General features: G+C 42.2%; 1 protein-coding gene across 1 annotated transcript in view; it reads left to right on the forward strand.

Annotated features, from left to right (window-relative positions):
* The window catches only part of ARHGEF4 (Rho guanine nucleotide exchange factor 4), a 1,506,374-nt gene that overhangs the window by 66,106 nt on the left and 1,426,986 nt on the right, over positions 1-13,282 (forward strand). The window contains exon 2 of the mRNA XM_044070170.1: positions 11,683-12,015. Within this exon, the coding sequence (XP_043926105.1) occupies positions 11,683-12,015 (333 nt within the window). The remainder of the gene's footprint in view (positions 1-11,682; positions 12,016-13,282) is intronic.

Raw genomic sequence — 13,282 nt, forward strand, 5'->3', positions numbered from 1 at the left:
CATTATCTTCAGATTTTGCATGCTTGTACCTATTACGGTGGTGGTTTTGTCCTTTGAACTTTGCCTAAAAAAGGCACTATAGGGGTGGCAAGAGCCTTAGCCAGTAACCTGAATTCCAGGGGTGACAGGTGCAGACCATCTCTGGCAAAGCATCATGGTCTGTCGTTCATGTCGTCCCAGGCAGACAGATACTGGATCCCCTTTGAATGACACCAGAAGATTAGCCAATTGTTGAAGTCAATCATTTTGTCCTTATATTGTGGTATCATTCTGGGCGAAGGCAGGATGCTACTCAGGGCTAGGGTCATACCTGCCTGGGCCACATGATCCGAGAGCTCTTCCATGTCTGTTTTCATCTAGTCAAGGGAGGTACGTCTCAAGTCATTCACTCCAACATGGACAATGACAGAGTCATATTTGTACTTGTTGTGGAGTGACTTGAGTGCATGAGTTATGTGGTGGATACTGGCACCCAACAGGCAGCTCACTGTAATTTTCTCCTTGTTCAGCCTGGTGAGTGGGACATCAGTGTGCCTGACTATAGAGTCACCTATGACTAAAGTGTTAGGTATATTGTCTTGCCTTAGGGGCTGTTGCTGGGTGGCACACTGGTGTTGTGAGCTATGTGACACTTTGATTGTGATTGGTGTTTGTTTGTGTTTCAGTTTCGGAGGTCCTTGTTGCTTGGGCAGGTTAAAATAATTCAGTAGTACAGTTCTGACATCACAAAAAACACTTAGTCTAATCTTTCTAATTTCTAGCTATTTCTACAAGAAAACACAAGTCTAAGATAACTTACTTACATAGAGCAAGGCAGTGCTGTGAGTTTGATGATCAAGACAAACATGCTTAATGCCTTCTGGTTCTCTCTGTTCAAATTGAAACTGCAGTTCTGATAAAACATTACATCATTTCACACCTTCCTGGTGTTCCCAGGCTGACAGAAACTGCATTTACATTCTTTTACACTTAGAGCAATAAAGGACATTCCACATGTAAATTCTGGTAATTAATTTTAGCCTTAAAACAATAGGCAGGAAGCCTTCATCTAGCCCGGCCGAAGTCAAATTGTAAACATCAAAGGCAGTGATGAAATAATTTTAATTTCAAAGGACCAACAAGAAATGCTTGACTTAGCTTTCTTTACAGCAGAGGGCAATGTTGCCACATTGTTTTAAGTTCAACATTTCACAACATATTCTTTTATTTAAGAAGCAAGCCTGCATTTCAACATTTCACAGTATTTACAAATGATAGAATTATGTACCAAATTCTATTTGACTAGGCTGGCAGCCTTCACCCATCTCTACCAGTCTTCACCCCCCCCCCCCGGAGAACTCAAGCTAGTTTTTCAAGTGACCCTTGAGAAACACCACTTGAGAGGGTTAGGTCTATCTGAGTGTACCTCACCCCATTCCCTGTCTTGAGAGCCCATCTGCATTGGCACTGCTACTCCCACTGTTGTGCTGCACTAACATATCATATGTTTGCAACCCTAGGCTCCATCTTACAAACTTGGCATTTTGCTGACTGGCTCTGTTTAACCATGTTAGAGGGTTGTGATCTGTCATAACAGTGAATTTCCTTCCATACAGATAAGGCTTAAGTTTCTGCAGTGCCCACACTATGGCTAGACATTCCTTTTCTACAGCTGCATAGCATTCCTCCCTGGGTTGGAGCCTATGACTGAGATAAACCACTGGGTGCTCTTCCCCCTCTGATGAAATCTGGCTAAATACAGCCCCCACCCCATGGTGCGAAGCAGCCACCTGCACAACAAATTATTTGCTGTAATCTGCACTGGCTAACACAGGGGGTCCTCCCAAAGCTTCTTTAAGCTTCTGGAATGCCTGCTCACATGCTGGGGTCCACACTACCTTATCTGGCCTATTCTTCCTTGTCAGGTCTGTGAGGGGAGCAGCTATGGTACTATAACTGGGGACGAACTTTCTGTAGTACCCTGCTGTCCATAAAATGCCCTCACCTGCTTTTTGGTAACAGGTGCAGGCCATGCCTGAATGGCTCCCACTTTGGCAGGTTCTGGCCTTATCTTGCCACTCTCCACTCTATGTCCTAGGTAGGAGACCTCTGCCATACCCACCTGACATTTGCTCAGCTTAATGGTCAACCATGCCCTCTGTAGTCTGCCCAGCACCTCCCTGACATGCTGAAGGTGCTCTGGCCAGGAATGGTTGTAGATAGCAATATCATCTAGGTAAGCAAGGGCAAACTCTCCTGCTCCTACAAGGATATGATCTACCAGCCTCTGGAAAGTCACTGGGGCATTCTTCATCCCAAAGGGCATCTTGGTGAACTCATATAAGCAAAAGGAGTCACAAAGGCTCACTTCTCTCTAGCACTGGGAGTCAAGGGCACCTGCCAGTAACCCTTGGTAAGATCAATGGTTGTAAGATACTTAGCCCCACCCAGCTACTCTAGGACCTCATCTGTCCTAGGCATGGGGTAAGCATCTGACTCTGTGTGACTATTTAATTTCCTGTAGTCCACACACAACCTGGTGCTGCCATCCTTTTTTGGCACCAGCACCACTGGGGAAGCCTAGGGACTGGTAGACTCTTGAATCCACCCTAGTTCCAACATCTCCTGTACCTCCTCCCTCAGAGTCTGTCTGACTCTCTCAGGCACCCTACAAGGGGCCTGCCTAATAGGTCTTTGGGGTCCTGTATCCACCTGGTGCTGCACCAGGTGGATGCGCCCTTGTATCCCAGTGAAAATCTCCCCAAATTCCTGCAACACTGCTCAGATTTCTCAAACCTGGGCAGGAGATAGCTGCTGGGACATTGCTACCCCTTCCACCGAGGTGTCAGCCCGAGCCTCACTGAGGAGATCAGTCCCCAGATCTCCCTCAGACTCCTCCTGCAATCTACTGCAAATGCTCAGCACAAGGGCCTTCCTATCATGGTAAGGTTTCATCATATTAACATGGTACAATTTGTGCCCCTGCCATCTCCCTAGCAGTTCCACCATGTAGTTAACATCACTTACCTTTTTTACCACCTTGAAGGGACCCTCCTAAGCTGCTTGCAGCTTGCTGTGTCTGACAGGAATGAGAACCATTGCCTGCTGCCCCACACCATACTCTCTAGCTTGAGCATTCCTGTCATACCACACCTTTTTCTGTTTTTCGGGCTTCTGCCAGGTTCTCCTGGTCCTAACCCATGAGTTCCCTGAGGCTTGTCCTGAGGTTTAGGACATATGCCACAACAGACTCCTTGTGAGGCTCACACTCACCTTGCCACTCATCTCGAATTAAATCTAGAGGTCCCCTCACCCTATGCCCATACAGCAACTCAAAGGGTGAAAAACCTGTGGATTCCTGGGGAACCTCTCTGTAAGCAAACAACAGGTGGGGCAAATATTTTTCCCACTCCCTCTTAAACTGATCTGCAAATGCCCATAGCATGGACTTGATTGTAGAGTTTAACCTCTCAACAAGACCATTAGTCTGGGGATGGTAGGGGGTGGTCTTCATGTGCTTTACCCCACAGGACTTCCACAGACAAGCCAGCAGGTCTGACATGAAACTGGCACCTCTGTCAGTCAGTATTTATTTTGGGAAACCTACCCTGCTGAAAATCTCTAACAAAGTATTTGCCACCTTCTCTGCCTCAATGGAGGACAAAGCCACTGCCTCAGGGTATTGTGTAGCATAATCCACCACCACTAGGACATACCTTTTCCCTGTGGAACTTGGGGTACTCAGAGGACCCACAATATCCATAGCTACCCTCTGAAATGGCTCCTCAATCACAGGCAAAGGCATCAAAGGAGCTCTCACCTTATCTCCTGCCTTGCCTACCTTTGGGCACTGCTCACAGGCCCTGCAGTACCCTGTTATATCTCTGGAAATTCCAGGCCAATAGAGGTTCTGCATAATACACCTCTTCGTACGTTTTATGCCCATATGACCTGCAAAGGGAATATCATGGACTATGGCTAGAAGCACCAGATGGTAGGCTCTAGGCACTACCAACTGCTGTACTCTCTCAACTTCTAGCCCTCCCTCAGGGGTCCACTCTCTGTATAGTAACCCTTTGTCCCAGTATACAGATTCTCCCTTCCCTTGAGAATCAGCTGCCTCCCTAGCTACCTGCCTCAGGCCTTGCAATGTAGGGTCTGAGAGCTGAGCCTGTCTCAACTCTCTCCTTGTAACCCTTCCCAGCTCCCCTTCCAAAGGAAGTCTGGCATCCTCTGACAGTGGTGCCTCACTGTCAGCCTAGGTACTACTACTACTCACCTCTACCTTTGCAGTCACTCTGTCCAAGGGACCATCAGTACCCACAAGCAGCTGTGGCTCACATTCAGTCTCACTGCTACACAATAGCTCCCTCCCTGAAGCAACCACCTCCAGCAGTCCTGGCTGAAAGTATGCAGTCTGTCTGGGTCTCCCCCAGGCTACCAGACCCACATGCTTGTCTCCTAGCTTGACTGGGCGTAACTGCATAAGCACATGGTACTGCCTCATCCAAATCCTTCCCTCTCAGGACATCTGCAGGATGGTAGTTTTGTACCCCTGTTGTCTCAAGACAACCTACTATTGGCATTTTGTCTTTCCCACTTACTGGCTCCCTCAACTTTGGCTCCACACCTTGCCTCTGTGGACACCTGTATGCCACATGGCCCCACTGGTTGCATTCAAAACATTTAACCCAAGCTCCTGGATGTGTACCTGGACTAGTGGATTCCCCTGCTACTGGCAGATTCTGTTGGGACAGTCTGTGCTGCCCACCATGGGTTCCTTTAGACCCATGAGCAGTACTGGGGGTCCCCTTCCTGTGCAGGGCTGCCCTGCATGCCAGGTATAGGTCTCCCTTCTTCCCCAACTCATCTGAAATAGCACATGTTCTATCAGCTAACCAGATCCTCATGTCCTCAGGCAAAGTGCTAAGGGCTTGTCCCTCACCAAAAGGTCTGCCAGCCCTTCAAAAGTGGTGACCTGACATCCACTCACCCACCTATGAAAATAAGTGCTCAATTCAGCAACACATTCACACACACTTTCATCTGCCTTGTGTCTATGCTCACAAAACTTTTTCCTGTACGTTTCAGGTGTTACCTTAAACAGTTCTAACAGACAATGTTTTACAGCAGTATAATCAAAACATGCAATGTCAAGCATTTTAGATAAAACAGTCATAGCTTTACCATGGAGTAAGGGGGTCAGGAACCGTACCCAGAGCCCTTGGTCAACATCATACTGTTTACATACGCTCTCAAACATATGAATGAAACTATCAAAATTATCCCCCTCATTAAACTGCAGAAGAAATTTACTGACCTTTTATGCTTCTGGGGTCCAGTTACTCCCTTCCCCATTACCTCCATGACTCTGGCGAAGAGTCAGCATCTCCTTCTCATGCTGCCTCTGCCTTTCTTTTCCCTCAGCTTCTTGGCATAGTGGTTTCTCATTCTCCTCACTCTCTAGACACCTCAGTCTCTCAGCTGCTTCTAATTCCACACACCTGGCCTCCAACTCAAGTCTCTTTAGCTCCAGCTGGATTTTTAAGTCCACTGCAGAAAGGTTGAGCTGTCCCTTCTCTGAGGGTATTATATCTCCACTGCCAGTTTGATTGTCCTCCTGGTTGCTGTTTTCTGATGCAGCTGTAACCAAGGCTGCAATCAGGTCTGCCTTAGTCAGGTTTCCATGCACCAGTCCCCTAGCCTGGTACATCTCTGCCTGCTGGCTACTTGTCAGCTTTCCACACTCCTCTGCTGACATGCTGCCTGTTCACCCTGACTAACTAAGCTAACAAAAGAAATAAAACAATTGTGATCTGAACTCTGAGTATTCACTGTGTGGCTGTTTTAGAGTACAAAACAACTTCAAAGCTCACTGTACACAAGCTACAGGATTCACTCTACCCACACCACTACAAGCCAATTAGTATTTACCAACTAATTAATATGTGATGTGGATATCCTACCGCTGCCAAACACAGTGTAAACCACAAAAAAGTATGAAAAGGGATACCATGACAGAAGATATTAAAGATCTTGAACAAATAAACAGTCCTAACAAAAGAAGAAATGGTCAAAAATAAAATGGAAAAAGTTAAAGAAAGATCAGTTGCTAGCTCAGATGTAAAGTTGGAAAACATTTTTTTCACAAAGAGGATAACATCTTTTCCGACTATGTTGTGTTGTCAAGTGAGGTACGTCTGGACTACATGTGATGGATATTCTTTCTCATAGGATGTAAAGGCCATCACTGTGAGCCATCCAGATCTGGCTATCCACCAGAAATACTAGAACAACTAGGCTTAGACAACTCCTGCTCAAGTGACATATTTCATTGAAAATTCCTAACCTGCTATGAGGATACATGAGCTCTGATTTAGGAATGTAGGGTACAATAGATCAAAGTTATTACCTGTACCTTAATTTCTTTTAGATGTAAGCAGGCATTGCTTAAATATATTATATCTGAATAACTGATATTAGTTGTGCAAAGTGGTCTTTATTTGTTGCTGTAGCCTATAGTTCTATAATCTATAGAATGTTAATGGCTCTTCATTGTTTCATTCTTCACTGTCCTCCAGAAAGAACTTTCTAGCAAAGACATTTAGATTTATGTGTGTCTCTCTATCCATACCAGTTAGAAGATCATTGCAGACAAGGACAAAAATCTTTGTGGCATTACCAGATCAAGTTTGCTTTGGCAACTACGTAAGCATGTGCATTTTACAACATCTGCCCTACCTTTATTTTCTCATTTAGCCTCAAAGATTAGTGTAACATTTGTATCCTTCTGTCTTGTGTTTTATGCCAGGCTGCATAAGATTACTAAAAAAACAAAAATGTGTCCTCAAGCAGAATAGGTTACTGATATTTGTAGGAAGGGGCTCAGCTTACACAGTTCAGTATGGGGTTTAGTGCAGTCCAAAAAGTTGCTTACCAAATTGCCCCCCCCCCCCAACCTCATTGCTGGCAAGCAATTAAGTACATTATCATGCACAAATGAATAGGCAATCTAGACAGACTAACCCGACAGCTACTAAAAGATCAGCTACTAAGCTTACAGTCTTATGTTCATCTGCAGTCTAGAGTACATTTTCCTTTGAGGCAGTGCAGGAATCTCTGGATAGGGCTAGGTACATAAGGACTTTAATCTCCATGTCAAAACACCATTGATAAGAGATTATTTGTTAAAGGTGCTTTATATAAATGATCCCAACACCACATCTCTGAAGTAAGAGCACCAAATTCCATGTCACTGAAAGATGAGGAAGGGTAATTTCTTCCAAATTACTGACAGAGACTGTTTACATTTATTCTAGGCATCCCCAAATGAGAGTTAGAAATTTCTAACAATACAAATGGATAAAACTAGAAGAAACACATCTAATAAATATGATAGCTTGGGTGCCTCCTCCCATTTCATATCTACATATCCCAGCTACTTTCATTTAATCCAAACCATTGATCCTGCAGCTTTAACCTGAGATCTTAAAACAAAGTGACAGCCATTACATGTTGCCTTATCTGACACCAGTAATGTACAGAATTCATCTAGCTTGTCAATTATTCTGACTTATGGGGGCTGGAAGTAGTTTAGATCTATAACATACTTGTTTAAATAATTATTGTACTAATTTATAAAAAGCACTCCATAGTACCATATTCTAAAAATCATGCCATAAAAAGCATTGGTTTCTGTTGCATGAGTTAGTGCATGCCTTTTTACCTGTGGCAGTGAAGGGGGTACTTTGTAAGGAGGAAAATACAGGTAAGAAGCAGAATGCAGTTATTAAGATGTAGTTACACTTCAAGTTATTGCTTCTTTACAGTTAGCTTGTGAAGTGAGATGTTCTGTGAGATACAGCCTAAATGCATTGACATTGATTATTGACCAATTTTGTAAATAAGAGAGAAACAATTTCAGGTAGAGCAGTGATGGATTTTAAGGAACGGGTTAGGCATAGGCCAACTAGACAGCCACCTAGGGCACCACTCTAGCAGGGGCACTTTTCCAGTATTTATTTGGTGTAGGTAGACCAGGATGGGGGCACCAGGTGGTGTGGTGGGGGGCACCATATAGCCCTTTTTCCTAGGGCACCAGTTGACTTAAGGCCGCTCCTGGTTCCTGCATTGTGAAAGGATGCTCGCAGATCATTAGAACTGTCCTAATACATACATCACGCTGAGGTCAGGTACTGGCATCTTTATGTTTTCCAGAAGTACAGTGGCAGTTAGTGCATATGATTAAGCCTATGACCTGATAATGAGCTTCATTCTTTAGTCCAGAGTTTCATTCCTTCAGCCTTCATTTGCCTGCTGTGTGCCTACTGCATGACCCTGAGCAAGTCACTCCTCTGAGCTGAGTCTGAAGAAAGTCCATAAGGATCACTGCTCTATACCAGTTAGCAAATACAAATTAATTATAGGAGGCAGTGTAATATAGAAATTACAACACTGACTTGCAGTCTTGAGAATCACTCTTCACCAACTGTGACACCATTAAATCATGCGCATGTTAACATCAGCTTAATCAGCTCACTTACATGAACAATGATCCAGTTTAACTGTGGCAATGACATTGAAGGAGATTCCTTAAAAACCTAAATGGGGTGTGTGTGTGTGTGTGTGTGTGTGTGTGTGTGTGTGTGTGTGTGTGTGTGTGTGTGTGTGTGTGTGTGTGTGTGTGTGCGCGCGCGCGTGTGTGTGTGTAACAACTGCCTTAAGTGAACTGCTTCCAGAAATTAACTTAAAAAGACTGACTCGGGTGGTCTGGAACAATGTAAAATTGTTTATTGATGTATAATCTGCAAAGTGTCCACAGATACTGACAAAAATAATAAAGTCTTTTGGCTTTTCCCGGTTAGTGGTCACCACAACAGATCTCCGGTCCACTTGTGATTGGCAGTGATTTTTAAGGTGTCGAGTTGCCAGCCTGATGCCCAACTGTCAGAGGAGGCACACCCACACACGCATGCACCTACCTGCATGTCTTTTAAATTTCAGTCGATCACAGGGAGAACATGCAGACTCCACACAGACAGTACTCCAGCCGAGAATTGAACCGGAGAGCCTCTTGCTGTGAGGCGACAAGCTAACTGCTGCACCTTAGGGGATTTACTAAACCTAGAATGAATTTGAAAGAACTGATAAAACGTTTTATTTGATTTTTGTCTGTACACTGTACCAGTGCTTATGTAAGTCATTGATAATATAAGTAAGTCAAGTTATGCAGATATTAATGGGTTGTCATCTTTCCCATTCAGAGACAGAGATTTCATACATAGAGGGCTGCAGTAGGTTGTCCTGCTTTACAGAAATGATTATGAGTGACCCCTGTTCTTCACTGCAACTAAGTTAATTCAACTGACATTTAGCTTTTGTGTTTACCTTACCTACAACGTCATGTCTAGAAGTGGTACCAGACAGGTGTATTTTAAAAGACCCAAGGCCCTTACATGAGCATATTGTGCTTTTGCCCTTGAACTGGGATCTGTTTCGACAGCTCAATTGCATTCCATTAAATACCAAATCATCACTGTTTGCTTTTCCATTTTCTTTTCACTAAAAATCAACAAGTCACAATCATTGTGCAGTCATATCCAACCATTCCTTCATGCAGGGGGCCTTACTAAATACACACACACAGACACACAGCAGCTTAGGTTAGGTAATACATACTATAACAAGATGGAAACCTGCTAGAAAACAATGCCTTCCTTTTCCTTTATCTTCTACATGACCAGAATCGGTGACGTCACTGTGCCAAATTAAACCCACATTCACTCACCAAATTTGCTCTCAGTTGAATAAAAAATCCCAATGTGTATATGTGTAATCTGGAGCATCCCAGTCCCATCATGTCCATTTTCCACTCTTCTTTGGAATAACATAGCTGAGCAACAGTAGCACCCTTACTCAGCACAACACAACATGGAATCGCATGTTTAAAAAGAAATGGTATAGTTCATCCTGACATTGTGTGCTGTGCATTCAGGTACACAAACCTTACAGCCAGCTGCCAGCCTGCTCCCAGGAAAGTTATAAACATGCTCCCACCCATGGGAGCATCACCAACACCAGTCCACCTGTATTTAAATAAAATGCACTTAACCCCTACATTGCTGAGAAGGTAAAAGAGACTGCACATTTTATTATTTGCTTCCATATATGACAGTGGTATAGGGAATAGCCAAGGTGCATGGCCATCGCTTTTAGCGACATTGGCACAGGGTCCACCACAACTGCATACTCTACACACTAGTAAGTGAATTAAGATATGTCAAGAATGCAGTTCCATAGTGTCATTGCCAGAAGTGAAATTCATATTAAGGAACCATGCTACTTTCATAATCATAGTATAAAGCTACAGAATATGTGTTTTAATCCCATGGTCTTTTTACTATGAGTAACAATTTGTAAGGCTAGCATGTTTATTTTCACTTGTTTTCATTCCAAATGACTGAAGACATCACCCTTTGCCGACCGTTGACTCTTTGTGGTCTGATGTCTTCAGATTTCATTACATTTAACTTCAGATGTATTGCATTTCAAAGCTGCATATTTCCCAATCTCAAATCTCTGCAGTTAGCTAGTTTAGTTACTTTAGCAGAAGAAAGTGTCAGAATTAACTTTGATGTAATTTCTCAGACTCTGAACCCCTGTCTTCATAAAGACGTCTGAGAATGTAGCACATATGACCCATTGCTCTCTTTTTAATTTATGTCTCCTCCTTTTCTTTAGCATCTAATAAAAAGTACAGAGCATGCTAATGACAGGAAGCAGGAAGTTTATTTCAGTGTATTTATTTAATTAATTCTTTGTTATCTGAGTAAGTGAACTGAGGCTGATAGACTTTCTTCAGCCATAGCCAAACCACAATGACAGGGCAAATACACTGTATGCAGATAATCCAATCAGGTAGCCTTTCTTTGTCTAGTGGAATAAAGGTACTTGGAGAGTACCTACATGGACAGAACTACTGTAACATGAACACACCACAAAGATGATAATTAGTAGATGCTTCTCTAACTCTGCAGTGTGAAAGTCGGTTTAACATAGACAAACCTGGCCTTCAGCCTGAAACAGAGTTTCCTTGTCAGAGGAATATTCTGTTAACTGACAGGTAAGAAGTATAAAGGCACTACTACAGAAATACGTTTTTACGGTGGATTACATCCATGTCATATTTTTGCAAGCAAAACGGAGCAAACAGTGTTCACTGAATGCTGTTTCAATCATCTAGTGTACATAGCCTAAATAAAAAAATATTCAGTCTCAAAGCAGCTTAGATTTTATGATGAGTATTGTCCTTATCACATGTAGGAGTCATTCTGACTGAAATATTCAAGGTCCTTTTCCTATAAGCCTGCATTATTGGTGACACATGAAATATGTTTTAGGGGGGATGGAGGTCTTCATATGTTCGCATGTTCTGGTATAGCTGGTATTTATGTATTGTATAACACATATTTGTTTACTTCCTTATACTAGAACTATGCAAACAATCTCAACAATTATATATTTTAGTCACTCGTGTAAAATAAGTATGAAAATACGAGAGCTGAATTGAAGACACTAGTAAAAGCAGCATTTCTGCATTTGTTTTGTCATTGCTTGTACTTTTCCCTTGCTGACTACCTTGTGAAAATGACTATGCCTAATGTTCTGACAAATAATGTAAAATATTTCACTCAATACTTACAGCTGGATAATGCACCTCACAGTCATGGAACCCTGGAGAAAAAGTTATCAGAGAAAGCAGTTACCCATCGCAGCAAGAAGCGTTCCAATACAATGCCTTGCCAGCATCTATCTGGAGATACTGGCAACACATGCTGGGCATTACTGATTTCTGAAGCTACTGGAGTAGATACTTATATCTGTCCTGTGAGTACCAAAGCTACCTACACACGTTTTAGTTTGGATGATTTGTGGATAGAAGCAGAAAAGAACCGAAAAAGGAGACTAGAAGTAGCTCAAGAAATACGACAAAGTCGAGAAATTCAAGGATGCAGCTTGTCAGAGGAAATGCTAAAAGTAAGATCTAGAAAAACGATATACAAGATCTGTCATCTGTAGTTCTTTCTTCCTTGATGTTGTGTGCTTCGGTCATTGTCTTCTGTTGCTGTCTTTGTCTTCTTTCATTATTATCTTTTTTACCTTCACTATCACTTCCAGCTCTGCACATTCTTTTCTGCTATTCTGTCTAGTAGAGTCCTCACTAGTTCTCTCCGCTTGATGATCACTGTCTTCACTACCTGCTCCATCGCATTTCTTCACTTTGCTATTGTAACTTGGACTGTCCTCAGACAGTGCTGCTGTCCTGCAAGCTATAATTGCTGACCTCATTATCTGCCTCTAACTGTTGTTCAGTGATGTCATCTTCAATGTCTCATCCTGTTATTGCTGTCGTAAGAGCTGTCCTCTGCAGCATTCTAATTTCAGTACTATCTTTTCCAGTTACCTACTTCAGCAGTACTGCCTTTTTCATTACTCTTTGTCTTGTCTTTACTGATTACAGTGTCATCATTGCCAGCACAACCAATTTGTTAGTATTGTACAGCACCGACTAGTTTACTGGGTGCTACTTGCCATAGCAACTTCTGGCTAGCTCTGGAGATAACACTTCTTGCTTCCGCTGCTCATACAGGCCTACAAATTTCATAAAATTCTAGTGTTAACATGATCTGTTTTGTGTCTATTAATTTCTTTATTTAATTTTTTATGAGTTTCTAAGAAGCATTTTTGTTTTTTTGGGGTTTTTTTTATGTTTTTGTTTTTTTTTTTTTTGGAAATTGCCTTTATACTGAATGCATTTATCCTGTAAGGAAAAACCTTGGAGTAACCCCTTCAAGTGCATATGCAACATGCAAACCTCACTTTTTTCTTAATCAGAATAGTACTAAAAAGCAGGAAAAGCCATTCACGGTTGTGATTTGAAATGCTGTGATCTGCATACTTACAGACATTGAAATCCATTGCCAGAAATCTATATCATATGAAAGGAAAATGAAATTTTCTATCTCCTATATGAGAACCATTTCTTCTTAATATATTTACTTTAATCCACCAACATTTTACATAAAAAATTAGACCATCGTATTAACTCTGATTTAATTCAAAGATGAATTACTTAATTATGCATTAGCTGACTAACATCTAATTCAGAGCTATTCACAGTGTGTAATTTTATTTAATTAGCATTTTTCTTGCACGTGGACATCTTAATTACATACTTCCAATTTGATGTTATATTTTTAGCACATAGTGAAAGCTTGTCCTTCTGAAACACTCTGTTGAACAT

This window comes from Protopterus annectens, chromosome 4.part1 (genome assembly GCF_019279795.1).
Source record: "Protopterus annectens isolate FY-2018-M chromosome 4.part1, PAN1.0, whole genome shotgun sequence".
In the NCBI taxonomy this organism is placed as follows: domain Eukaryota; kingdom Metazoa; phylum Chordata; order Ceratodontiformes; family Protopteridae; genus Protopterus; species Protopterus annectens.